Source organism: Epargyreus clarus, unplaced genomic scaffold (genome assembly GCF_041222505.1).
Source record: "Epargyreus clarus isolate Ecla_fem2 unplaced genomic scaffold, WU_Ecla_fem_2.2 ptg000029l, whole genome shotgun sequence".
Taxonomy (NCBI): Eukaryota; Metazoa; Arthropoda; class Insecta; order Lepidoptera; family Hesperiidae; genus Epargyreus; species Epargyreus clarus.
In genome coordinates this window covers 7442639-7464052 of record NW_027332235.1, presented here as the reverse complement: position 1 = coordinate 7464052, position 21414 = coordinate 7442639, and the positions used below count along the sequence as shown (strand labels likewise).

The 21414-nt window shown below is 34.3% G+C and overlaps 1 protein-coding gene and 3 non-coding genes across 5 annotated transcripts in view; all 4 read right to left on the bottom strand.

Annotated features, from left to right (window-relative positions):
* Positions 1 to 260: 260 nt before the first annotated feature.
* Positions 261 to 21414, bottom strand: part of LOC140754497 (uncharacterized) — a 36737-nt gene continuing 15583 nt past the window's right edge. Inside the window, exons 4-9 of one of the 2 annotated variants that reach the window (XM_073089525.1) lie at positions 2777 to 2942; positions 2355 to 2444; positions 1940 to 2053; positions 1570 to 1643; positions 774 to 932; positions 261 to 497 (exon numbers count right to left, since the gene is read on the bottom strand). In XM_073089525.1, the coding sequence (XP_072945626.1) occupies positions 309 to 497; positions 774 to 932; positions 1570 to 1643; positions 1940 to 2053; positions 2355 to 2444; positions 2777 to 2942 (792 nt within the window). In that variant the 3' untranslated portion in view covers positions 261 to 308. The remainder of the gene's footprint in view (positions 498 to 773; positions 933 to 1569; positions 1644 to 1939; positions 2054 to 2354; positions 2445 to 2776; positions 2943 to 21414) is intronic. The other variant, XM_073089524.1, reaches the window with a different exon arrangement.
* On the bottom strand, positions 3441 to 3528 carry TRNAY-GUA (transfer RNA tyrosine (anticodon GUA)). The gene is given in 2 exon segments: positions 3441 to 3476; positions 3492 to 3528. It is a non-coding gene; the product is annotated as a tRNA-Tyr (tRNA).
* TRNAY-GUA (transfer RNA tyrosine (anticodon GUA)) lies at positions 3989 to 4076 on the bottom strand. The gene is given in 2 exon segments: positions 3989 to 4024; positions 4040 to 4076. It is a non-coding gene; the product is annotated as a tRNA-Tyr (tRNA).
* On the bottom strand, positions 4595 to 4682 carry TRNAY-GUA (transfer RNA tyrosine (anticodon GUA)). Its single transcript is given in 2 exon segments — positions 4595 to 4630; positions 4646 to 4682. It is a non-coding gene; the product is annotated as a tRNA-Tyr (tRNA).

Here is a 21414-nt window from a genome sequence, read left to right as displayed (position 1 = left end):
AATTTTATCGTACCCACCTAACTAAATTTATTTGATGATTCTATTGTATACATTTTCTATATAGTACTTATAGGAAACCTATTAATAGAGGTGTCGATGCAAATAAAGCTTCAATTTCTAAGCATATACTTTTATAGTTAATAGTATAAAACAACAGTTTTCAAAAAGAAATACGTAAACAAAATCTTTTATTTTTTCTCTAGCAACATCAGTATTAGAATCATACGTATTATCATCAGTATTATAATCATAAGAAGTGTCAAACTTCATTCACATTTAAATAAATTTCACGTTTTTTTCATTTTGTATCAAATCTTCCCTCTTTCTTCATTATTAGGACACTCTTCGCACTTCTCAGTGTTGAACAATCTGTAGCTGTCGGTGACATCGGCGAGAGCGGCGCTGCTGTGTCGCTTCAGTGTTGCCAGCGCGCACGCGAGCAAACACATCGCGCCTTCAACGTAAAATCCGTACAGGATGCGTACATGGCTTTCTACCTGAAATATAAGTTACTTAGTTGAAATAAAATCCTAAAATAGAAAATTATGTGTATGGCGGCTGGACATATAATAAATTACTTTATCCACAAGATATTAAATAATTTAATCATCATCATAATACGGTAATGTATATAAAGGTTTAACTGGTTAACTCAAAAAATAGCAAATCTTTTCAGAAAAATAACTACTCAATGAATGTGTTCTTAAAACATACTTCCATTTAATTTTTGGATTACCTATTATACTACAAATTATTTAAATTAGGTAACATACGCGTTCTAATCCTCCGGTAGTGGTAAACTCTAGTGGAAACATAACAGATTCCAAGGCTGTTCTTTCTCTCAGGACACCAAAGGAAATAAGGCCTAAGAGGTAGTACACCACTGTTGCTAGAGGTATGCAGCGACCGAAGCAGAATACGCTCAGGATGCTCTATGGGAAATAAAAAAGGAAATTATAGATGATAGATATACTGGAAGCCAATCCTTTTTTATAATATAGGAGTAGCAGACCAGCATGCAGTCCACCTTATGGTAAGTGGCTACTGCCGCCCATGGGCATCTATAATCAACCTCAGATGGGATTAAATATTCCTACCTGAGGTCGGTCACAGATGCGCCGCTACCCCTGAGGACTAAGCTGGAACGCCTCGGAAAAGTATGTCTCCCTTACCGCACCCTTCAAAACGGAACACAGCAGCGCATAACACTGCTGTCATTAGGCAGAAATAGGTGTGGCGGTGGTGTCGCCGGAGTCGAACCACAAAGGGTTCTACCACCTTCAATATATCTACCAGTCTCAAAAGTCAGAACTATGGTGGAGTGTAGTACCTACCTACCTATATGTGTAGTGCGGTACCTATATTTCATTACGCTATTCTAATGCAATCCGCAGCGGATGAAGGTAAGGCTAAACCGCCCAATAAGCTTCATTCCCCCTACGATCTGACAAGGCTAAATGCCTGTTAACCAACGAGAACAACCAGGACTGTAGTAGGCATCTCTCTATTTCAAGAGACAGACGTGCATGAATATTAGAATTTAATATTAAATCAAATTTGAAGACTTACACGTAACCCTTTTCGTATCTTCCATTCATTGGACACCTTTAGAAATTCTGAGTCTCTGCTATGGCTAGGATTATCTGAAAATAAAATGTTATTTTTTACGGAATTTGCATTTCAGTCGGTATACAGTTACTAAATGTTAAACGACCACTGTCACCCATGGACGCGTGTTATCAACCCCAGATAGGATTGGAAGTGCGATATGAGATCGGTCGTTGAACCCGTTCCACCCCTGAAAAACAAGTCGGCAAGCCTCGTATAGTCTTTCCTCCATTTCTCTCCTTACAAGCTAGAACACAGCAGTTACTATCTGCTTCACTGCTCCTAGGTAGAGGTCAGAACTTATTGTGTAAAAGTAGGTAGAAATAGGTACCTCTAGTGTTTTCAAAAGTAGAATTCGCTTTAGCCGTTTTATCATCCAGCTTCGCTTTCAAGTGTTGCGTGTATTCATCTACATTGACAACAACACAGGTGCTCGCGTTCACCACTGAAATGTAAGTAATTTTAATTTATTATCAGAAGCACTAAAGTCTTATTTTTTTAAATATTTAGATTAGGTATTATTACTTATTTATTTGTACGCAAATTTAGGTGTTAAAGAGATAATCATAATTTATTTTTTCATCATTTTTAGTAACGAATAAAATAAGGTAGTTAGGTACCTACTAGATATAAAAATGTTAATGTTGTGATTTTATGGTATCTATCTATTTATTATTATTATACATAGTTCGCCGTATTTATTACAATTACGTTTATTACATATTTAACTGATCTTAAATACTTACTTAAATAAATATGAGTAGGAACAGCGAGTATTGCGTATATTAGTGCGGATGTCCTTCCCCACACAGTATACGGTACAGGAGCGCCGAAACCTGATTGTTTATTGAAAGAAAGTCAATTAATACATGAAGTTACTTATAAATATTTATACACACGTGATATAATAAAGATACCAAGCAGAATTTGACATCCAGTAAAGGAATCCGTGTGTGTGCCTATATGTTAGCTTATGTGTGTGTTTGTAAGTGTTTATGGGACCTATTAATTCGGGTTAAAGCGGACGAAGCACTTATTTATTTAATTTACTATGCCATTGAGTAAAAGTTTCAGTACTGTGATGATTGAAAAACCATGTTTCCAGCCTCCACAGTTGTAGTTGTACATAACAGTGACATAAAAAGAGTTGCAGTCAAGATCGAAATACCGAGAGCTGTCATGACATAAACTGCAAAGAGGAAGGTCCCAGGCAGATCCCAGAACTGCCCAGGGTTCAGTCTTGCTCCCCGTGTTACTGCTAGCATCGTGAGTCGTCTTTCTTCTTCTATTCTCTTCTCTATTGCCTGCTTCCATTTCGGCGAAAGAGGTGTAATCTGAAACAACAATGTAACAAAGCTTTATGAATTTTCTACGTGTAGATATATTGTGTGCCTTTAGATTTATTTTAAATTTGGACATTACATCCAGATTTTTGATAATGAACATACAAACGAATCTGGTCAAAACGATAAAAAGTCTGTTTGTAATAAGCGCTATAGTTAACCAAGGTCGGAGAAGAAAACACTTTTGAAGATATTTTTAACTTTTAAAATATGTTAGAGCAGAATTACCCCCACTGGTTTTCAAGTAAAGGAAACATGCATAATATTAAATATTTTGCATAATATTTATAAAATTCTTTTGTGTAGGTACGTTTACTTTATGTGTACAGTTACATTCCAATCCACAGTATTATTGGTATCCCTGCGGATTGAAAAAATGCAAAATGACATTAGGAAACTTAGTAAAAGTACTATGCCATTGAAAAGGTGGAGAAAATATAGTAAGTAATAAGTAAGAAGTGATCACAGAATAATGTAAAAATATAAAATTCCTTCGAGCCGGATTTGAACCAGCGACCTATGGATACCAATTCAGACCAACTACAGTCCACCGCTCTACCAACTGAGCTATCGAAGGCATGACGAAAATGTTATAAAATACTCATATATGGAGATATTATAATAATAGTAGATGGACGTGAAAGGTGAAATACATATATCGATGCATGATGGGTAGCAAGTATAAATATGCCAAGTTGGTAAATATATAGGTAAAGTAATATATTTCATAGTTCAACTGTAGAAACATTACTAACTCAAATATTTTTGCTTATATCATCAGTATTATGTATTGCCGTGTTTTGGTTGGAATGTGGAAAGGAACAAACATGTATCTGTACAAGGCACTAACTTAGTCTTCATGGGTAGTAAGTAGCAACGCATCGATTCCAGACTTCAGACGAAGACTACAGATGTTCATGGCAATGACTACTTAGCGTGGACTACTCTCGTTTACTACCATAAAAATACGTCCCATTGGTGAGCGTTAAGTAAGTTTCTAAATAATTAATATTAAAAGGGACAGCAAAAATAAATACTCCTTCGAGCCGGATTTGAACCAGCGACCTATGGATACCAATTTCAGCCAACTACAGTCCACCGCTCTACCAACTGAGCTATCGAAGGCATGACGAAATTGTTATAAAATAAACATATATGGAGACATTGTAATAATAGCAGATGAATGAGAAAGGTGAAATACGGCTATCAACGCATATGTTGATAGGTGGTATAAATATAGGTACGTGGTTTCTCAAATAAAGTAAAATATCTCATAGTTCGACTGTGGAAACATCACTACCTCAAATATTTCTGCCTCATAACATCTATAGTATTGCTGCCGTATTTAAGTTTGAATGTGGTAAGAAAGAAACAATTATACAAGGCACGTTAATTTATTTCTCAAGGGTAGCAACGCATAGATGCCAGACTTCATGGGACGATTACAGATGTTCATAGACGGTAATGACCATTTACCACACGGTCGACTATAGTCGCGTTTACTACTTAAATTTACAAAAAAACATGGTTTAGTTGTCAAACAAAAACAAAATTATTGATCTAAAAATAAAAATATGTGCATTCCATTTATAAGCGTAACTTTCTAAACAAGAAATATGAAAAGATACAGTAAAAATAAATACTCCTTCGAGCCGGATTTGAACCAGCGACCTATGGATATCAATTTCAACCAACTACAGTCCACCGCTCTACCAACTGAGCTATCGAAGGCATGCCGAGAATCATGAAAAATGCACATACATTCGTATTGTGTTATTTTTAAGAACAATGATAACATATAGAGGTGAAAGGTGTGCACGGCACGTGTCATATCGTATTGTATCTTACTTTGGTAACATCACGTTACATAATCATATCGTTGGTATTTATTTAAAGGTGACGGAGTATTTAGTAACAATAAAGTTCATTTGTACTTCATACTAATTGTAAGGCATTTGTTAATAAGGAAATATGGTACACTAGTACACGCTTTCTACACACACAACCTTAAACTAGGATTCCCTATGTCATGGATGCGGTGGACAAAAAATAAAGACGAATACACACACTCTCAGAGGCAGAACGGAAAAATAAATTCATCTTTTACACATGTGCTTGGTCGGATAGAACCCAGAACCCTCTGCACGTCAGATTCATATGGTGACGGCTTCGTCACGCGGATAGTCAAATACAATTTGTTGGGAAATCTAATCCTAAGCTAATTAGTAATTACCCACCCATACAATTCTATTAATATTTCATGCCTACAACTGTGCTTCTAAAAAGGTAATATTATAATGTCCAATTACAAAATTCAGATGAAAACCGGGTTCGGAATAAGGTCAAAAGTATAAATATAGTCCAAAAGCCGCCTATATGACCATTCCGTCTCAAGTGTTATGACGTAATAAGATAAAGCATTAGGATTTCGAGGTCTGTCAGGTCCACATTAATAAAAAATAGTCTCTTTTGTGTTTTTCGTTCCTTCCATAACAGATAACATATAAGATAACTGTTGGCTTCGCGGTAAACACGTAGTACCTACCTATGTAGCGGAACGTGCCTTCAGAAACTAAGGTGAGCACAGTAAGAAGACCATTTTGTTCTTCTTAATCAATTTAATGATACGGAAAGACTATCTAGGTATTCCTAACATACTTCTTCAGTAAGTTTGAACAGCGTTTATTTGCTTTCTAAATGCTGCGTTTAATCTAACATTTTAAAGCTTCGTGCTCGATTTTACAATGTAGCAAAACCTCTAACATAAATCTCGTATACCCAGATAGTAGAGCTGGCCATAAAAATGGCGCATTTATTTTGTTGGCGCAGCTGTTAATTATTACGGGTTTACAACTCTGTTTCATTTGAATTAATTGTTTCAGATTTTTAATGTCACAGTTTATTGTTGTATAAAAAAAGGATGGTTGATAAGTATAATCAAGTAACTTTTACCCGCAGCGGTTAAAGCTAATTATTGCAATAATTGCAATAATTGCAATGTTGGCAAATTGATTATTGCGCCATAGTTTCACATGTACGATGTATAATTTCCTGCCATTTTTATGTTTTAATGTACTAAAATATAAAAGTCAGTTTAAATAAAAATAAAAATCTTGTAAATTGTGTGATACAAAATACCGTTCCTACACCCACAGCCACTCACTAGGATATACTGTGTCTTGGGCACCATGACCATACACAAAGACATGCATAGACCCAGAAAAGATATTCAAATTCATCATTCAGATATCTGTTTATCCGGGATTCGAACTCGGAATCATTCACGCGTTAGGACGTTATAGTGACCATTCCGCCACGCGGGTCGACAGATTTTAAGTACTTACATAAATTTATTTCTGTACTATAAATTCTCCGCTTTTGACAGTCACTTTAGACGGATTTATCGACACAAAGCTGAATAATTACAGGAAGGTTAGATAACCGGGATTGAATTGAACTAAGTACATTTTCTACGCGATTACTTTATTCCATTGGCCTATTACTTATTTTATAATATAGGAGTTGTAGATGAGCATGCAGTCCACCTGATGGTAAGTGGCTACTGCGGCCCATGAACATATGTAATCAACTCCAAATAAGATTAGATATTCCTACCTGAGGTCGGTCACAGATGTGCCGCTACTCCTGAGGACTAACCTGGAACTCCTCGGAAAAGTAGGTATATCTCCCTTACCACAACCTACAAACCAGAATACAGCAGCGCTCAACACTGCTGTTATGAGGCAGAAAAAGGTGTGGCGGTGGTGCTGCCGGAGTCGAACCGCAAAGGGTTCTACCACCTTCAAAACTTGATTTTATTCTTGATATTATACTTGATTAACGACTCTTTTTCACAGTATACTAATTCGTGCTTTTAATATGAATATAAACAAAATTTCCTCACGTATACCTAATACGTTCTAATTGCATTTAAAATAAGTCGTTCGGTATGTTATTAAATTAAAAAGTATTGTAGTAATTGCTTCCACCGAAATGCAGAATTGGCGCTAGAAATAGTTGTAGCGATATGGTATACTGATTATAATTGAAATCAATACACACTACTACATTATTTTAGTAGTTGCATGGTTGTAATTAATGCGGAGGTCACTCTTCACATCGAAATATTTCTAGTTATAATAAATTATGTTTGTCCTTTTCATGTCCTAAGGTGTATCTCATTCAGAGAGCAGCCCCATTAGGCAGGTGTTGTCAGTTGCACATACGTGTTGCGTCAGTACCTACCTCCTCACTATTGCCAGTATCAAGTCTAAATGTTTATACTTATTGTCTGCAACTGATGCAGTCAAATTGTTGTTACATTTTAAAAAAGGACTGGTTACAAAATATTTTGTGATAGGTATGTATTCGTTGAAATTTAAAGGAAATGGAAAATATTGAATCCAATATTCTAGATTGAAATTATGCATTGTCTTTGCCACTTTAAGCATATGCTATACATAATAGGTATACCTTCAATATCTTTTACAACTTACCTAGTAATTCGCAAAAAATATTGAAGGTGGTAGAACCCTTTGTGGTCCGAATCCGGCGGCACCACCGACACACCTATTTCTGCCTCATAACAGCAGAGTTAAACACTGCTGTGTTCTGGTTTGAAGGGTGTAAGGTAAGGGTAGTAAGGGTGTTGTAAAGGAAACATACTTTTCCGAGGCGTTCCGGCTTAGTCTGTGGTCTGTGGTCAATCTGAGGTAGAAATATCTAATTCTATCTGGTGTTGATTACAGATGTCCTCATGGGCGGCAGTAGCCACTTACCATCAGGTGGACTTTATGCTCGTCTGCTACTCCTATATTATAAAAAAATGAAAATTGTTAAGAAATATGCATGTAGATAGGATAAGTCTCTTATATTCAAACATATTTTCTCGTCGTAATTACTGTAATTGTGTTTGTCACAATCTGTTGCAAGAAATAAACAAGCTATAGAAGCGATAAGACAGTAAGTCACAACCACTTCTTGTCAGAGTTACAATCGCTCTAAACGCAATTCCACAATCATAAAATAGTGTCACCATGTAGAATAGCCGCAATTAGCCACAGAAGCAATCAGTTAGTTCCTGTTGCTGACAGTTTTATGTTGTAGAGCGAAAAATTACAATTGTGGATGACTTGCAGCTTGTAGCAGCAACTATATAGACTCTTTAAGTCTTCAACTTGAAGCCCGAACATAAATCACGTGCTCGGATTTTTTGCCGACTTTTGACTTCGGATTTTCCTGTGATGCTCTTATCACTTGATGGCACTGTTTTTATAAACCAAGAACTTAAGAAAATGTTGTGTTATTCATAAACTTATGACAAAGGCCGTTTTCACTGTTGACTCTTAGTGTAGACATAATTTATCTATCTATCTTAGATATTTATCCAAGACGATTTATAATGTACAATGTACATAAATCACATGTACACATAACTGTTATCTTTTGATAAATACTGGAGAATTTTTAATTTTGAGAGTTATTAGTATTACTGCTAAATGCTTTGAAACTTAGGATTGTTACAATCATACCACACGCATCATTTACACAAGATTATATTTACCGATTATATTATTTACATCTCTTCATACACTTTATCATTTTTATTTTATTTTAGGAAGTCTTATTTTTGACTTGTAAAAATATCGTCTGTTTCGCACCATAGGAGATTTGCGCGAACTTAAAGCCAATAACTGGCTTGAGACTGCGCAAATCAGGGACAAGTGGCGAAATTTCGTGTCGGAGGCCAAGACTCACTACTTTGGGTCGCAGCGCCAGCGGAGTAAGTAAGTAAGTAAGTATTTCGCACCATATCATGGAGATTGCAAAACTAAGATAATTCTGCCGTAAAACAAAGGGTAAATTATAAGTTTCATTTTACGAACTACTGCTTGTTATTTTAGAAGCTGTAGGAAAGCAAATTTATACACAAAATAGGAAACATTCCAATAGTCTTTAGCGATAGTAATTTTACGGATGTTCACAACTCTCAGTGGCCATTTAACAAAGGATTATATTCCCTATTGCGATTGCTCTGTATAAAAATAGCATATTAAGGCGCTGGAATTTCCCCACATTGTTCATAAACGGATAGACATTCAGCGTTGGTCCGAAAAAGTCCTTATTCGGATTATGTGAAAGTTTGTTTTGCTGAGATTTTTCGCATATCTCCTCACATTAAGCTAGGTTCATACGTATACGGACCTCTTTTATTTTTTAACTTTGTATGCTTATGATTATAATTATTTATAGCAGTGAATTTTACAGGCGTATGCACCAAGCACACACACGAAGTGGAAGACAAAGTTATAATTTACCTGCCAGTTTTGGAAATTTAAATAAGAAGGTGGCTGGCCAGGTATCGAACCCAGAACTCTCTGTGTAGCCAACAAGAATAACTCCCGCTGCGCGCCCTAATATTACACATTTAAAAAACAAATCTCCCGCACGAAATTGGCCAATAGTAATGTGCTGTTATGCGGATGTAGATTTCGTTTATCGCAAATTAATATTTTTTCGAATTTTAGCCTCTGAAATATATACAAACATAAGTTTACTCGGCCAAAGTTAGTCTATTTTCACATCTTTCCTTATTTAGAACGTATTAATTTATAGAGACAACAATATTGGCTATCTACATTCATAGAAAGAAATAAAATTGTAATGTTTGTAACTCTAAAATAATAGCTTTTTAGTAACTTGAATGTAAATATGAAAGTAAGTTTAAAGGGTACTTACAACAAAATAACAATAACAATTATTAAAATTTTCATCTGTTTATCTGTCTGTTTGTTTACTCTTTTAATCCCAGAGCTGAACTCATATATGAATTAGAAAATGTAGATATTATATAGTGTAAGCTAAGCCTTAGACACTAACTTTGTATGACGGTCGAAAAGGCCGTCGTCCTTCTTTTTCCCGGGAATTTCGCGAGGAAAATTAAACTTTGTTGAATACAGTATTAAAGGGTTTGCCGACCGAGCTGGATCCACTGTATAATAGGATTATGTTTTGGAATACATTTTTAAATAACATTTTTCATGTTTTGCTTTTACGCGGTAAAAGGATGTAAATTTATGTGGTTGATGCGCGGAGGATTAAGTTATTTATTTAAAGGATTATTTCAGTAAAATTAATTTTAAATGTATACTGTATGTAATTTATGTCTTTATTAGTACACCCGGCTCATTATCTCTTGTTTTGTGATAACATCTGTGAAGATATTGCATTTTTGTTTTGTATAAATACACCTATGTCAATATTTATGTATTTTGTTATACTTATATGACCTCTCAATTCTTGTCTATCAAAGTACTAAATTTTCTATATTTTTCTAGACAATAATTGTCAAATTTAGAATTATAAAAAAAAGGTAAGATTTTTTTTAACAGGGTAAGTACTTAGGGTAAGTAATAGGATAATGACTTTGACAAAAAAATAAATAAACGAAGATTAAAAGAGGACCTAAAATAGTATAAGTTAAATACCGTTGCTACAACATACGAGTGAGTTCAATATTTCACCAATAGTTTGTTAACTTTTACTATTTGTTATCATTGGCCTTAGCAAATAGTAATGTTGGGGATATACATGAAATACCTTTTATTATACAAGTTAAGCAAATAATTTTGAATGTTAATTGAATAGCACGCAACATTGGAAAATCTAATTGGGCAAAACTTCCATCACCATTATATTTTAGGTTTGAAGTTACGCAAATAATAGGTATGAAGATAACACGCCTTACTAACAAGGTAAGGGTGTGATTACACAAGGCAATGTTTGCGTCAGACGGTTAACTTAATTAGCGCCATCTAGTTCAATTTTTGCGCAATTACGCTTCGCTCACTGCTTAATTCAGTTAGCGTTGGAATTGCATCGAAAGTACATATGCAAATTGATCTAAATTCACCCAGTCAACTCTGATACGTGTGCTGATTGCGCATATATAATTTTGTATACGTATTCAAAGTAGTATATATGCTTGCTACCTGGCACATATTCGTCACTACTGTCCATTATAATCTTTGGTTAACTACTTATAAGTGACAACAATAACTTTATTCTTAATAACATTGACATACAAAATTTTGTAATGCAATACATAATAAAAACTAGGTACAACTATATAAATTGTTGCAACTAGTGTCCACGCAGACCTCGTAGACTGTGGGTTAGACCTGTGAGGCTGTGGTATATAAATAGAACTAAAATTAATATGAAACTGCTCACTCAGTTGGATTATAGTTGTTACAAACTTACACACAACAAATCTACGCGAAGTTGTACTGATTTTAATTGATTCACAAATGCCAACAAAGTTGTAGTAATTTAGTCTTAGTTCCTCTACAATTTGCTAGCACTTCGCTAAGTCAGATGGCTAATTTACTAAAATCAGTCACTCGAAGGTCTTGGCTCGAAGTTAGAGATGCAAATTCTCAAAGATTGTAGAAAAAAAACGCTTTCTACACTCACAGCCCCACACTAAAATTCCCTGTATCGTGGGTGGCATGGACCTACACAAAGACAAATATACAAACACCCAGACCCAGAACAGATATCTAAGTTAATCATTCAGATATATGTCTGGTCGGGGATCGAACCCGGAACCCTTTACGCGTCAGATGGTACGGTGACCGCTCCGCCACGTGGGTTGCCAGTGGAAAATGATTTGACAACTGTGACCACACCTTTATCTTAATATCAGCCATAAGTAATACGTCTAATTGCTATCGGATTACCCTTCAATTCGCTATGAATGGGGCTAAATAGAGCAAACGAAATTAGCGGTAATGTCTCTCACAAGATCCGTTATTATCGCCGAGATCTCTTGATGCTGTATTGTTAGGCTTGTATATTGTTGGCGTCTTTACACACGATGGTAATTAAGTAACATTAGAAGTATTTGGCATTTTGTCTCTTTAATCGTCGTTTGAAATAATTATATTTACGCCATATTTTAAGTAGTATCGATATATGATATAGAATAGACGCCGGAGAAGTAATAGTAATATTTAAATGTTTTAAATTAAAAAAAATAATTAAAACTTAAAATTTGAAATCCAGCCAGAAAACAAATGTACGTTAATTATATTTTACATAATACATTATTCCTTGGAGAAGAATGATTTCTGCGGATGGTGTTTTGTCTTTAGAAGTCATTGGAAAATCTCATGTACGCGTAACTACCCTCATCATCATCAACCCATTTATGTCCCACTGCTGGGCACGGGTCTCATCTCATAATGAGAAGGATTAGGCCATTGTCCACCGCGCTGGCCAAGTGCGTATTGGTAGACTTCACATACATTTGAGATTTTTTTTTATAAATATCTCAGGTATGCAGGTTTCCTCACGATGTTTTCCCTCACCGTTTAGCAAGTGATAATTAATTTCTAATACGCACAAAACTTTGAAAAATCAGAAGTGCGTGCCTGGGATTTGAACTCGGATCCCTCGAACGAGACACCGGGTTTCTTAACCACTAGGCTATCGCTGCCTGTATGCAATGGTTTTGACTTGTAATCTCTTGGTAAGATTTTTGTTCTCAATGGTTGGTTGTTATGGGGAACTTACATAATTAAAAAGTGGTGTTTTGTTATAGGTAATTCAATTGAAAATATCATTACGTCGTATACAGTCCAATTTTTGAAATTGATAAATACAACTATATATCTATACCTTAATTCGCAAATCAGCCAACTCCACTTTTTGTCAGTTTCTTTTATATTTATTTTGATAGGCGTTGAACGAAATCAAAATAAATAAAAAAAACATTTTGACAACAAGTAATTAATTTAAAAAATCAAAAACCCGACTGCACCAAAAAGGCTGAAGTAAAATTTCCAAAAGCAGTGAAATAGGCATTTCATTATTTTTATCCAGAAAGCCAAATACAAAGTTTCATAGTAGGTGTCTGCTTCAAAAACAAAAGATGTTCAAACAATATTATCCTATTTTATCCTCGTAGTGTTCATTTACGCTAATAAAGAACCTATGTGTAAAATTCCAGCACGCTTAAGTTCAGTGGTTTCCCTTTGCGTTGATCTCTGGCACAGCAACTCACTCATTTAGTCAGACAGTCATCTCGATGTGTATATACGAGTATATATGTACTAGCTGACCCGGCAAACGTTGTATTGCCATATAAATAAAAAAAATGTTAAGGATGAACAACCCTTATCACTTAGGTGTAAAAAAATAGATAGTGGCCGATTCTCAGACCTACTGAATATGTATATAAAAATTGGTGAAAATCGGTGAAGCCGTTTCGGAGGAGTACGGTAACTAACACGAGAATTTTATATATAAGATATATTATATAATGTATGTGTAATCTCCTCTTAATTTCCTTTATTTTGACACCCTACTCGATAGGTTTGGTTAACTTTTTTAAAACGTGTTACTATTTCGCGAAAAAATCACTATTTACGGTCTATAAAATATATAACTTCAGTAAATCAAAGTTTTGGTCATTATTTTACCTCGTTAGAAGTAGCATTTCATTATTTTTATCCAACAAGCCTGATACAAAATTTCATAGAGTTTGCTTCAAAATTGACGATAGTTCAAATTAATTTTTAACCCTTATTTTACCCTCTACGGGGTTGATTTTTCGGAGGGGGATAAATAAGTGCGTCCTTGTTCCTATCCAGAAAGCCAAATACAAAATTTTATAGTAGTTGCTTCAAAATTAAAGGATTTCAAAAAAACTGTTTTCCCCTATTTTACCCTCTTAAGGGTAGAATTTCCAAAAGGCCTTTCTTAGTACTTATTCAAGCTATATAGAGAACCTGTGTGCAAAATTTCAGAACTGTAAGGTCCTTGGTTTAGGCTGTACTTTGATTTCTGAAAAATGAAAAAGTCATTTAGTTAGTCAGTCAGTCAGTCACCTTACTGTTTTATATATATACAAATATGTTTTTATAATCTCCGTTTAATGTCCTTTCATTTGATACCCTACTCGATAGGTTCGGTTAACTTTTTTTTTTAAATGTGTTACTATTTCGCGCCAAAAATCCGCCATTTTGATTTTTTTTTACTAAAACCTATCTAAGGACACTCGGGTCATTGAGACAAATATAATGACACCTTAACTGTTGAAATTCATCCAGCCGTTTGTTAGATCGGATCAAATAAAGAAAGACAAACATACAAGATACGCGCGAAAAACATAACCCTTCCTTGGCAGTCGGGTAAAAAGTAGAGTTGGCTGATTTGCGAATTAAGGTATCGATATGTATTAAATGAAATGAAAAGTAAAATAATGTTCCTTCCACAATTTATAACCGGTTACCGGACGTTAAAATAATAATTATCTTAATATACTTAGTTCAATAGATCAAAGTCGCAAATAGATCTTTATTCTTATAAACGCCACTTTATTATTAAGAAGTTTGTTTTTAATTTATAAAACTAAACGAGAGTCTTTAACTAAATATAACACGCAATAGAAACTATTCATTTAATTCCTCCTAAATATGAACCCTTCAGTTTAGATTTTAATCAAACTTCATTGATGGCCGATGAATTTGTACGTAAGTTAGTTTGAAGCTTAGAGCTTTACGCTCGGTAGCGAATGCCCCTCTTTATTAACAAAGTTTATAGTGTGTAGAGATTTTCATGTGTTAGACAACATAATAACTAGCCTTCATCTAAATTTTCGGTCGACAAAATTAATCGAAAGTCGAAGTAATCGTTTTCCCGGAATGTCTCCTTTTGTGGGTAATTTGCTATATGTGCTTTGCCATGTACCGTCCAAAGTGATGTGATTTAGCAGTAAATATATTTTTATAAAGAAATTGTTTCTATTATTAGTTATTTTGTTTATTGTGAACTAATTGGGTTTCCTTACGATATAAAAAGTGAGTGCCCGGAAATGAGAGTGAAACGTTAAGAGAGAAAACTATTGGAAATCGACATAAACTGCGGTATGTTATGTAAGTAACAAAGTATCTATTAATTCCTTGAAAATTGAAATTGAAAATAAAGTTAAATATAAATGTTTACGTCTTTAATAAACCTCATCGTAGTCGTGGTTACAGCTAGTACCGTCAACGGCAAAAGTAGATGATCAAAATCGGACATTCAATACTAATGATCGTAATTTGTGTTAATATAGTGTGGCGGTGAAGTGTTTCTAAAACACGAGATTGTAAAGTGTACCAAATATTAACTAATATATGGAACTAACGCCCAATATGGATGATCATTCATATACACAAAATCTCTAAACTTATTTAGTGTCAGAACTAAGAAATGAAAAATTGTTTCTTTTGCCGTTGACTGTACCACATACTTTCCTAGGTAATATAAAATTAATTGAGGTTATTAATTCGTACGTGGATTTTGTAATAGCTTTAACTCTTTATTATAAGAGAAAAACACAAATAATTTTCACTAGAATTCTCTACTGCACTGATAGCCATAAAATCCGGGCCGATCGGCTTGCGTTGCTCGATGCTTCATCAATCATTCTTTTTGCGCCGTCAACTGTCGAAAAATGGATCCAATTTACATTCGAAATTGAACGCATGTATCTGATACGATCTGTTTGTGTAATATCATATATATTGCTTGTATGTTCTTACAAAAGAACCATCGATGATCTCAATGGCATTATTTGTTCTATGTTTTATAAGTTCAGTTGTAGAATTTGACACTACTTTTTTGTATTTTTTTGCAGAAGTGTTAAATGCATTTCATGCTTTTATTTTAAATTTAAGTAAATGTTATGAAGAAAAAAATATCACATAAGGAGCGATTAGAAATGCTGTAGCAATTTAAATTGTGCTACAAATACAATAAGTTTTTGTCAACGAAATAAAATGAGAAGAAATATTAAACTTACATATTATATTTTCCTAAATAAAATCACCATATGAATAGAGTAGAATATTATTATACATATATTCAGATTATGAATAAAATTGATATAAGCAATATCGATGTAGAGAATACATTACAGATTACTTCGATCACGATACTTCACTGTCTGAGCTGTCAAGTATCGAAAATCAAGCGAAAAAAATTTAAGTTAAAAGTCATTAATTTTAAGTCATCGCAGAAATGTGCAAGTTGTAAATTTCGAATTTCGAACAGAGAATCAAAACTTTCATGTGAAATACGCCAGTGAAATATTTCGTTCATTACTGGAATACGTATTACAATAATTGGCCAAGTGCAAGTCGAACTCGAACCCGGAGGGTTCTGTACCACCAAAATTTTTATATTTATTTTTCTTTAATATTTATTATTATAGCAGCCATTGAAATACATGACAATTTGAAGTGTATTTCGGTTCAATAGTTAAACCGAAAAAGATCGGAACTAGCGGTTTCTTGTACGGCGATCCCCTTTTATAGGTACTTATTCAAATTTTATATTTCTACTCTTAGATATTATATTTTCCTAAATAAAATCACCATATGAATAGAGTAGAATATTATTATATATTCAGATTATGAATAAAAATGATATAAGCAATATCGATGAATACATATAGATTACTTCGATCACGATACTTCACTGAGTATTGAGCGGTCAAGTATCGAGAATCAAAGCGAAAAATACCTTTATTCCAATTTTAAATCATCGCAGAAATATGCAAGTTGTAAATTACGAATTTCGATCAGAGAATCGTAATCAACACTTTCATGTGAAATACGACAGTGAAATATTCCGTTCATTACTGGAATACGTATTACAATAATTGGCCAAGTGCAAGTCGAACTCGCACCCGGAGGGTTCCGTACCACCAAAATTTTTATATTTCTTTTTCTTTAGTATTTCTTATTATAGCAGCCATTGAAATACATGCCTTATGAAAATTTGAAGTGTCTATCTATTACGGTTCAATAGATAAAGCGAAAAAGATCGACCCCCTTTTATATTCAATTTTATTTTAAGTATTTGTTGTTATAGCGGCCACTGTTATGCATCCAAAAAATCAAGTATCTGCCTATTACTATTCAAGCGGTAGAGCTCTGTGATAGACGGATAGATCGCGGAGTCTTAGTAATAGGGTTCCGTTTTTACCCTTTGGGTACGGAACCCTAAAAAGTACGGGTCAATGCCCTGATTATTTATGCAATCACCCCTTGAAATTTTAATTGGCTTCCGATAAATTATTCCAAGATAATTACCCACTCTTGCGAGCTAATAGTCAATTATGGGGTGATTTATTTTGTGAAAGATAAACTTACTTACAGGAAATGTAATGGTTATATATTTTTGCGTGAGTAATCAATTTAGTGCTTGAATCTGACTTCTTGATGAGATTTCCAATGTAGCATACCATATTTATTTCTTTAGGTAAATATCTGGACAGATTAATTTCGAAAAACAGAGATCCTTTGGATTTAAATCTGAATTGCAATTGTTTACAGAAAGTAGAGCTATTTCTATATTTTTTTGTACCTATACTGTACCAAAAATGATAAATTAGATGTTTCTTTGTTACGTATCTATTCCGTAACTAACAACGACACATACAGAGTTAACGTATCGATTAAATGTTACATCCACTTTCTCGTACATTTATTACTTATATTCATAAAATATCCAACCAAAATCCTGTAGATTTATCCACGCGGAAAAATGTTTACCGCGCCGGTAATCTTAATATTGGGATATTACACCTTAACTCCATATAACAGATCGTTTTCGCCTACCCGTGATTTATGGACAAAATGTCTTGTTGTGGCAGAGTTTAGCAAATGCGGCTCACGACGATGACGTCATAACACGTGTGTGTAAACTTACATTTTCTTCAAAAAACTTGCATACTTATAAATGACTATATTCTAAGAGCAAAACAATAAACTTAGAGTACATTCCTATCGCGCGTATTTTTGATGGCGTTATATCCCTTTGTGGTTCGACTCTGGCGGCACCATCACCACACCTATTTCGGCCTCATAACAGCAGTTTTTAACACTGCTGTGTTCTGGTTTGAAGGGTGTGGTAAGGGAGACATACTTTTCCGAGGCGTTCCAGCTTAGTCCTCAGGTGTAGCGGCGCATCTATTTCCAACCTCATGTAGGAATATCTAATCCTATCTGGGGTTGATTACAGATGTCTGTGGGCGGCAGTAGCCAAAGGTGGACTGTGTGCTCGTCTGCTATTTCACCTACAATGTACATGCATGAATTGAGCAGTTTATTCGCGATCCGTATGTGTGATTATGACACGATAGGATGCAAGTGGTATCGTGTGGTACACTTTTCCTGCCGCGCATGTTAAAGCCGGCACGCGTGCAATTGGCTTATTTTCCTTACATATGCATACGCGTCGTTGTGTTGTTGTTGGATAGTCATTAGACAATGATGGAAAGCCTCGTTAAGTGTCTATTTCTTACCCTTCAAACCACAGGTCAGTAGCGCTTTTATTTTACTCACGTCATTTATTAGTGTGTGCCAATATGAATGTGCCTTAATATACGCAAGTCGCAAGCCACAATTGATTTCAATACGGGGTAACAATGTTGAAAAAATAGTGCTTTTATAATGAAGACTGACAAGCTCATATTAGATTTAATTTTAGTGTCCGCACACAATTCTGAATACCGAATTGCTTTAGCTTCATGCATTTCCACTAATATACATATTTTCAGAATTTCGACGTATTCAATGAGTGTTTTTAAGTTCTTTTACAAATACGCTTTCATTATTATAGAACCAAAAACAGATTTCATACATCTGTTTTAGGATCACATTTGCATGATAAAATTCACCCCAAATAATCAAACTTCTTTTTTAGACTTTCTGTGAGGCTTTTATATTGAACATATACGCACACAGAAGAACTTATTGCACATTTAAGTAAACAGAATAAAGTAACATGTTTTGGGTGTAACAATATGGTGTTTATAGTTACAAAATTTTTATTGCAATATGTTCAATTCAATCCAATTTTACAGTTTACACAAACCGAAACAGGCTGAAAATAAATAGATAAGTTAACGTATAGGTGAACGAGTAAAATAATTAATATCAGTTCATTTTTTTACAAATTAATAAAATGTTTATTATTAAGATAAGAGCCCTGTTGTTTCGGACTAAGTTGGAATGTCTCTGATAAGTAGGTATGTCTTCATTACTACACCCTTCAAACTAAAGAACACAGCAGCGTTTAAAATTAGGCAGTTATCAGGTGCAGTTATTAGACAGAAGTAGGTTGTGGTAGTGGGAAGTACCCCCAAGATTAATCTCAAAGGCTTCTACTACCATCAAAGGTTTTTATTGTGTAAGCAAACGAGTCCGACCAAATGAGAATTTATCTAAAACAAAGGTCCCTAAAAGGGTTTTAGGCATGTCCCTGGATTGAACACCTTTACCTCGTTGATTTGAATTGATTGAACGACGCCTGAGTAATTCGACGAAAATGTCGAACCCTTGCAAAAATTGATACATTATCGTTAGGGTTGACGGAGCCGTAATTGGATATTTGTTTATTTTATAAGAAACATGTGTCTTCATCCTCTTTCTTCATACGGATTTTAAACTTTGATCAAAAATGTAGTACTTAAATAGATTTTAGATTAACAATTCGTCTGCTACGAGTACGATCGCGGCAAATATACTATTTGTACTCTTAATTTTAGTTTTAATACTAGGGATTTAATACTATTTGTACTCTAAATTTTAGTTTTAATACTATAGACTGTTCAATGTGTGTCACATGGCGCAGGATCGTATCCGATATACTACAATATAAATACATTTACTTGTATGCCACCTAACAATATGAACACTAAGAAATGCAGTAAGTAGAAATTATTAAACAAAATACCCGACTGCTTATAAATAGAGCATATGTCATTCCCACAATTTAGACGAATCTAACGACACCTCATATTATATTAAACTCCTTATTTCATCAGATACCTGTCAATAAAAGTCCCGTCAAAATCGGTTCAGCCATTTCAGAGATAAGCCAGAACAAACAGACAGACAGACAGACAAAAATAAAAAAAAAATGTTATATTGGTGTATGTACCGGTATATATATTCATATGAATGTAGTAAAAAGAGGTTATTTAAATATTAAAAACAGACACTCCAATTTTATTTATATGTATAGATGTTTTTATAGATTTAGATCTGTCACCTACTGAAGTTATTAATTAGCATTGGTAGGAATCTAAAACAAATAATAACTAAATAATAACGTTGACAGCCCTAAGAAATCTGGTGAGCAAGAGTAACGGTCCATTACCCTTTTAACGTTATTATGTTATATTATTTGAATAGTATTAAGAGACCGATAAAACACATGCTAAAGGGAACTGATAAGTGATTTCTTTTTTATCCATAACGTAATTTTATGTTTTAAACACAAACTCTTAATAGTTTCTGAGTAAAAATTCTCATGATATAGGTACCCTATTATTTATATAATATTGAATTATATAATATTGAAGTAGGAAATGAGCGTGGAATTCGTCTGATGGTAAGTGGTTACTGTCCAAGGGCATCTGTAACTAATTCCGAATAGAAAGTGGTCAATTACAAATGTGTTGCTACTCCTTAAGATTGTCGCCGCAAATGTCAGTTATCCACACTTATACAACAAAATGTCAAATTATTTTCAAATTCTGTAATTTGAAAATAATAGAAATAATGATAGGTAGTAAATTTCAGAGATAATATAAAGTGACAGAGGGTCTATTTCTCTCATTACATAATAGTGTGTATATTTTTACTTTTGTCCAAAACTAAAACTTCTTTATATTTAACGTAACCTGCAAAATTCCTTTTTACGTCATACCACGTCACATCGCTACTTAACATGTAAACCAGTTGAACAACTCCCGGAAAGTGAACCGTGATGTCCTGGAAGACCCATGTCACTGCGTATCTGACCGTGACGTCACACGTGACACGGGCCGAGACAAAAGTGTCTGTGCCTCTTGTATTTTTCGCCAAGATATTTATTATACTCAGAAATTTTATAACTCTAATCACTCTTACCTATGTATGTTGTCACAGAGGCAAAATAGACTATAGCAAGAGATAGAAGATATGAGTAAAGTATTGTAGATTAGTTATAGTGTTGGTATTGTATTAATGAGCATAATTGACTTATATTAAAATTTTATTAATTTTATATTCTGCTGGTATTTGTTCCGAAATTATTTAAAACAATGATAACATATAAACATTTAAGTTTTGTTTGATTGACACTGCGGGGAGGAAACCTTCGAAAGATACCCAGTGCCGTGGGCGCGACACGGGATTATGTGGAATTTTTTCGGCATTAAAACATCAGCTGCCGTCGTCGTCGTTGCGAAGAGGGCTCCGGGATCTCTAAGGAACACTACACAGTCCTCTGTTTGATACACGTGTGGATGTTATAGACATTCCATTCACCATTTAGCAACAAAACTCTAACAACGGGGTAAAATACGCATTTCCTTAACATCTTAGTGCGATGTGGCAACACTCGTTAGTCGTGATAAATG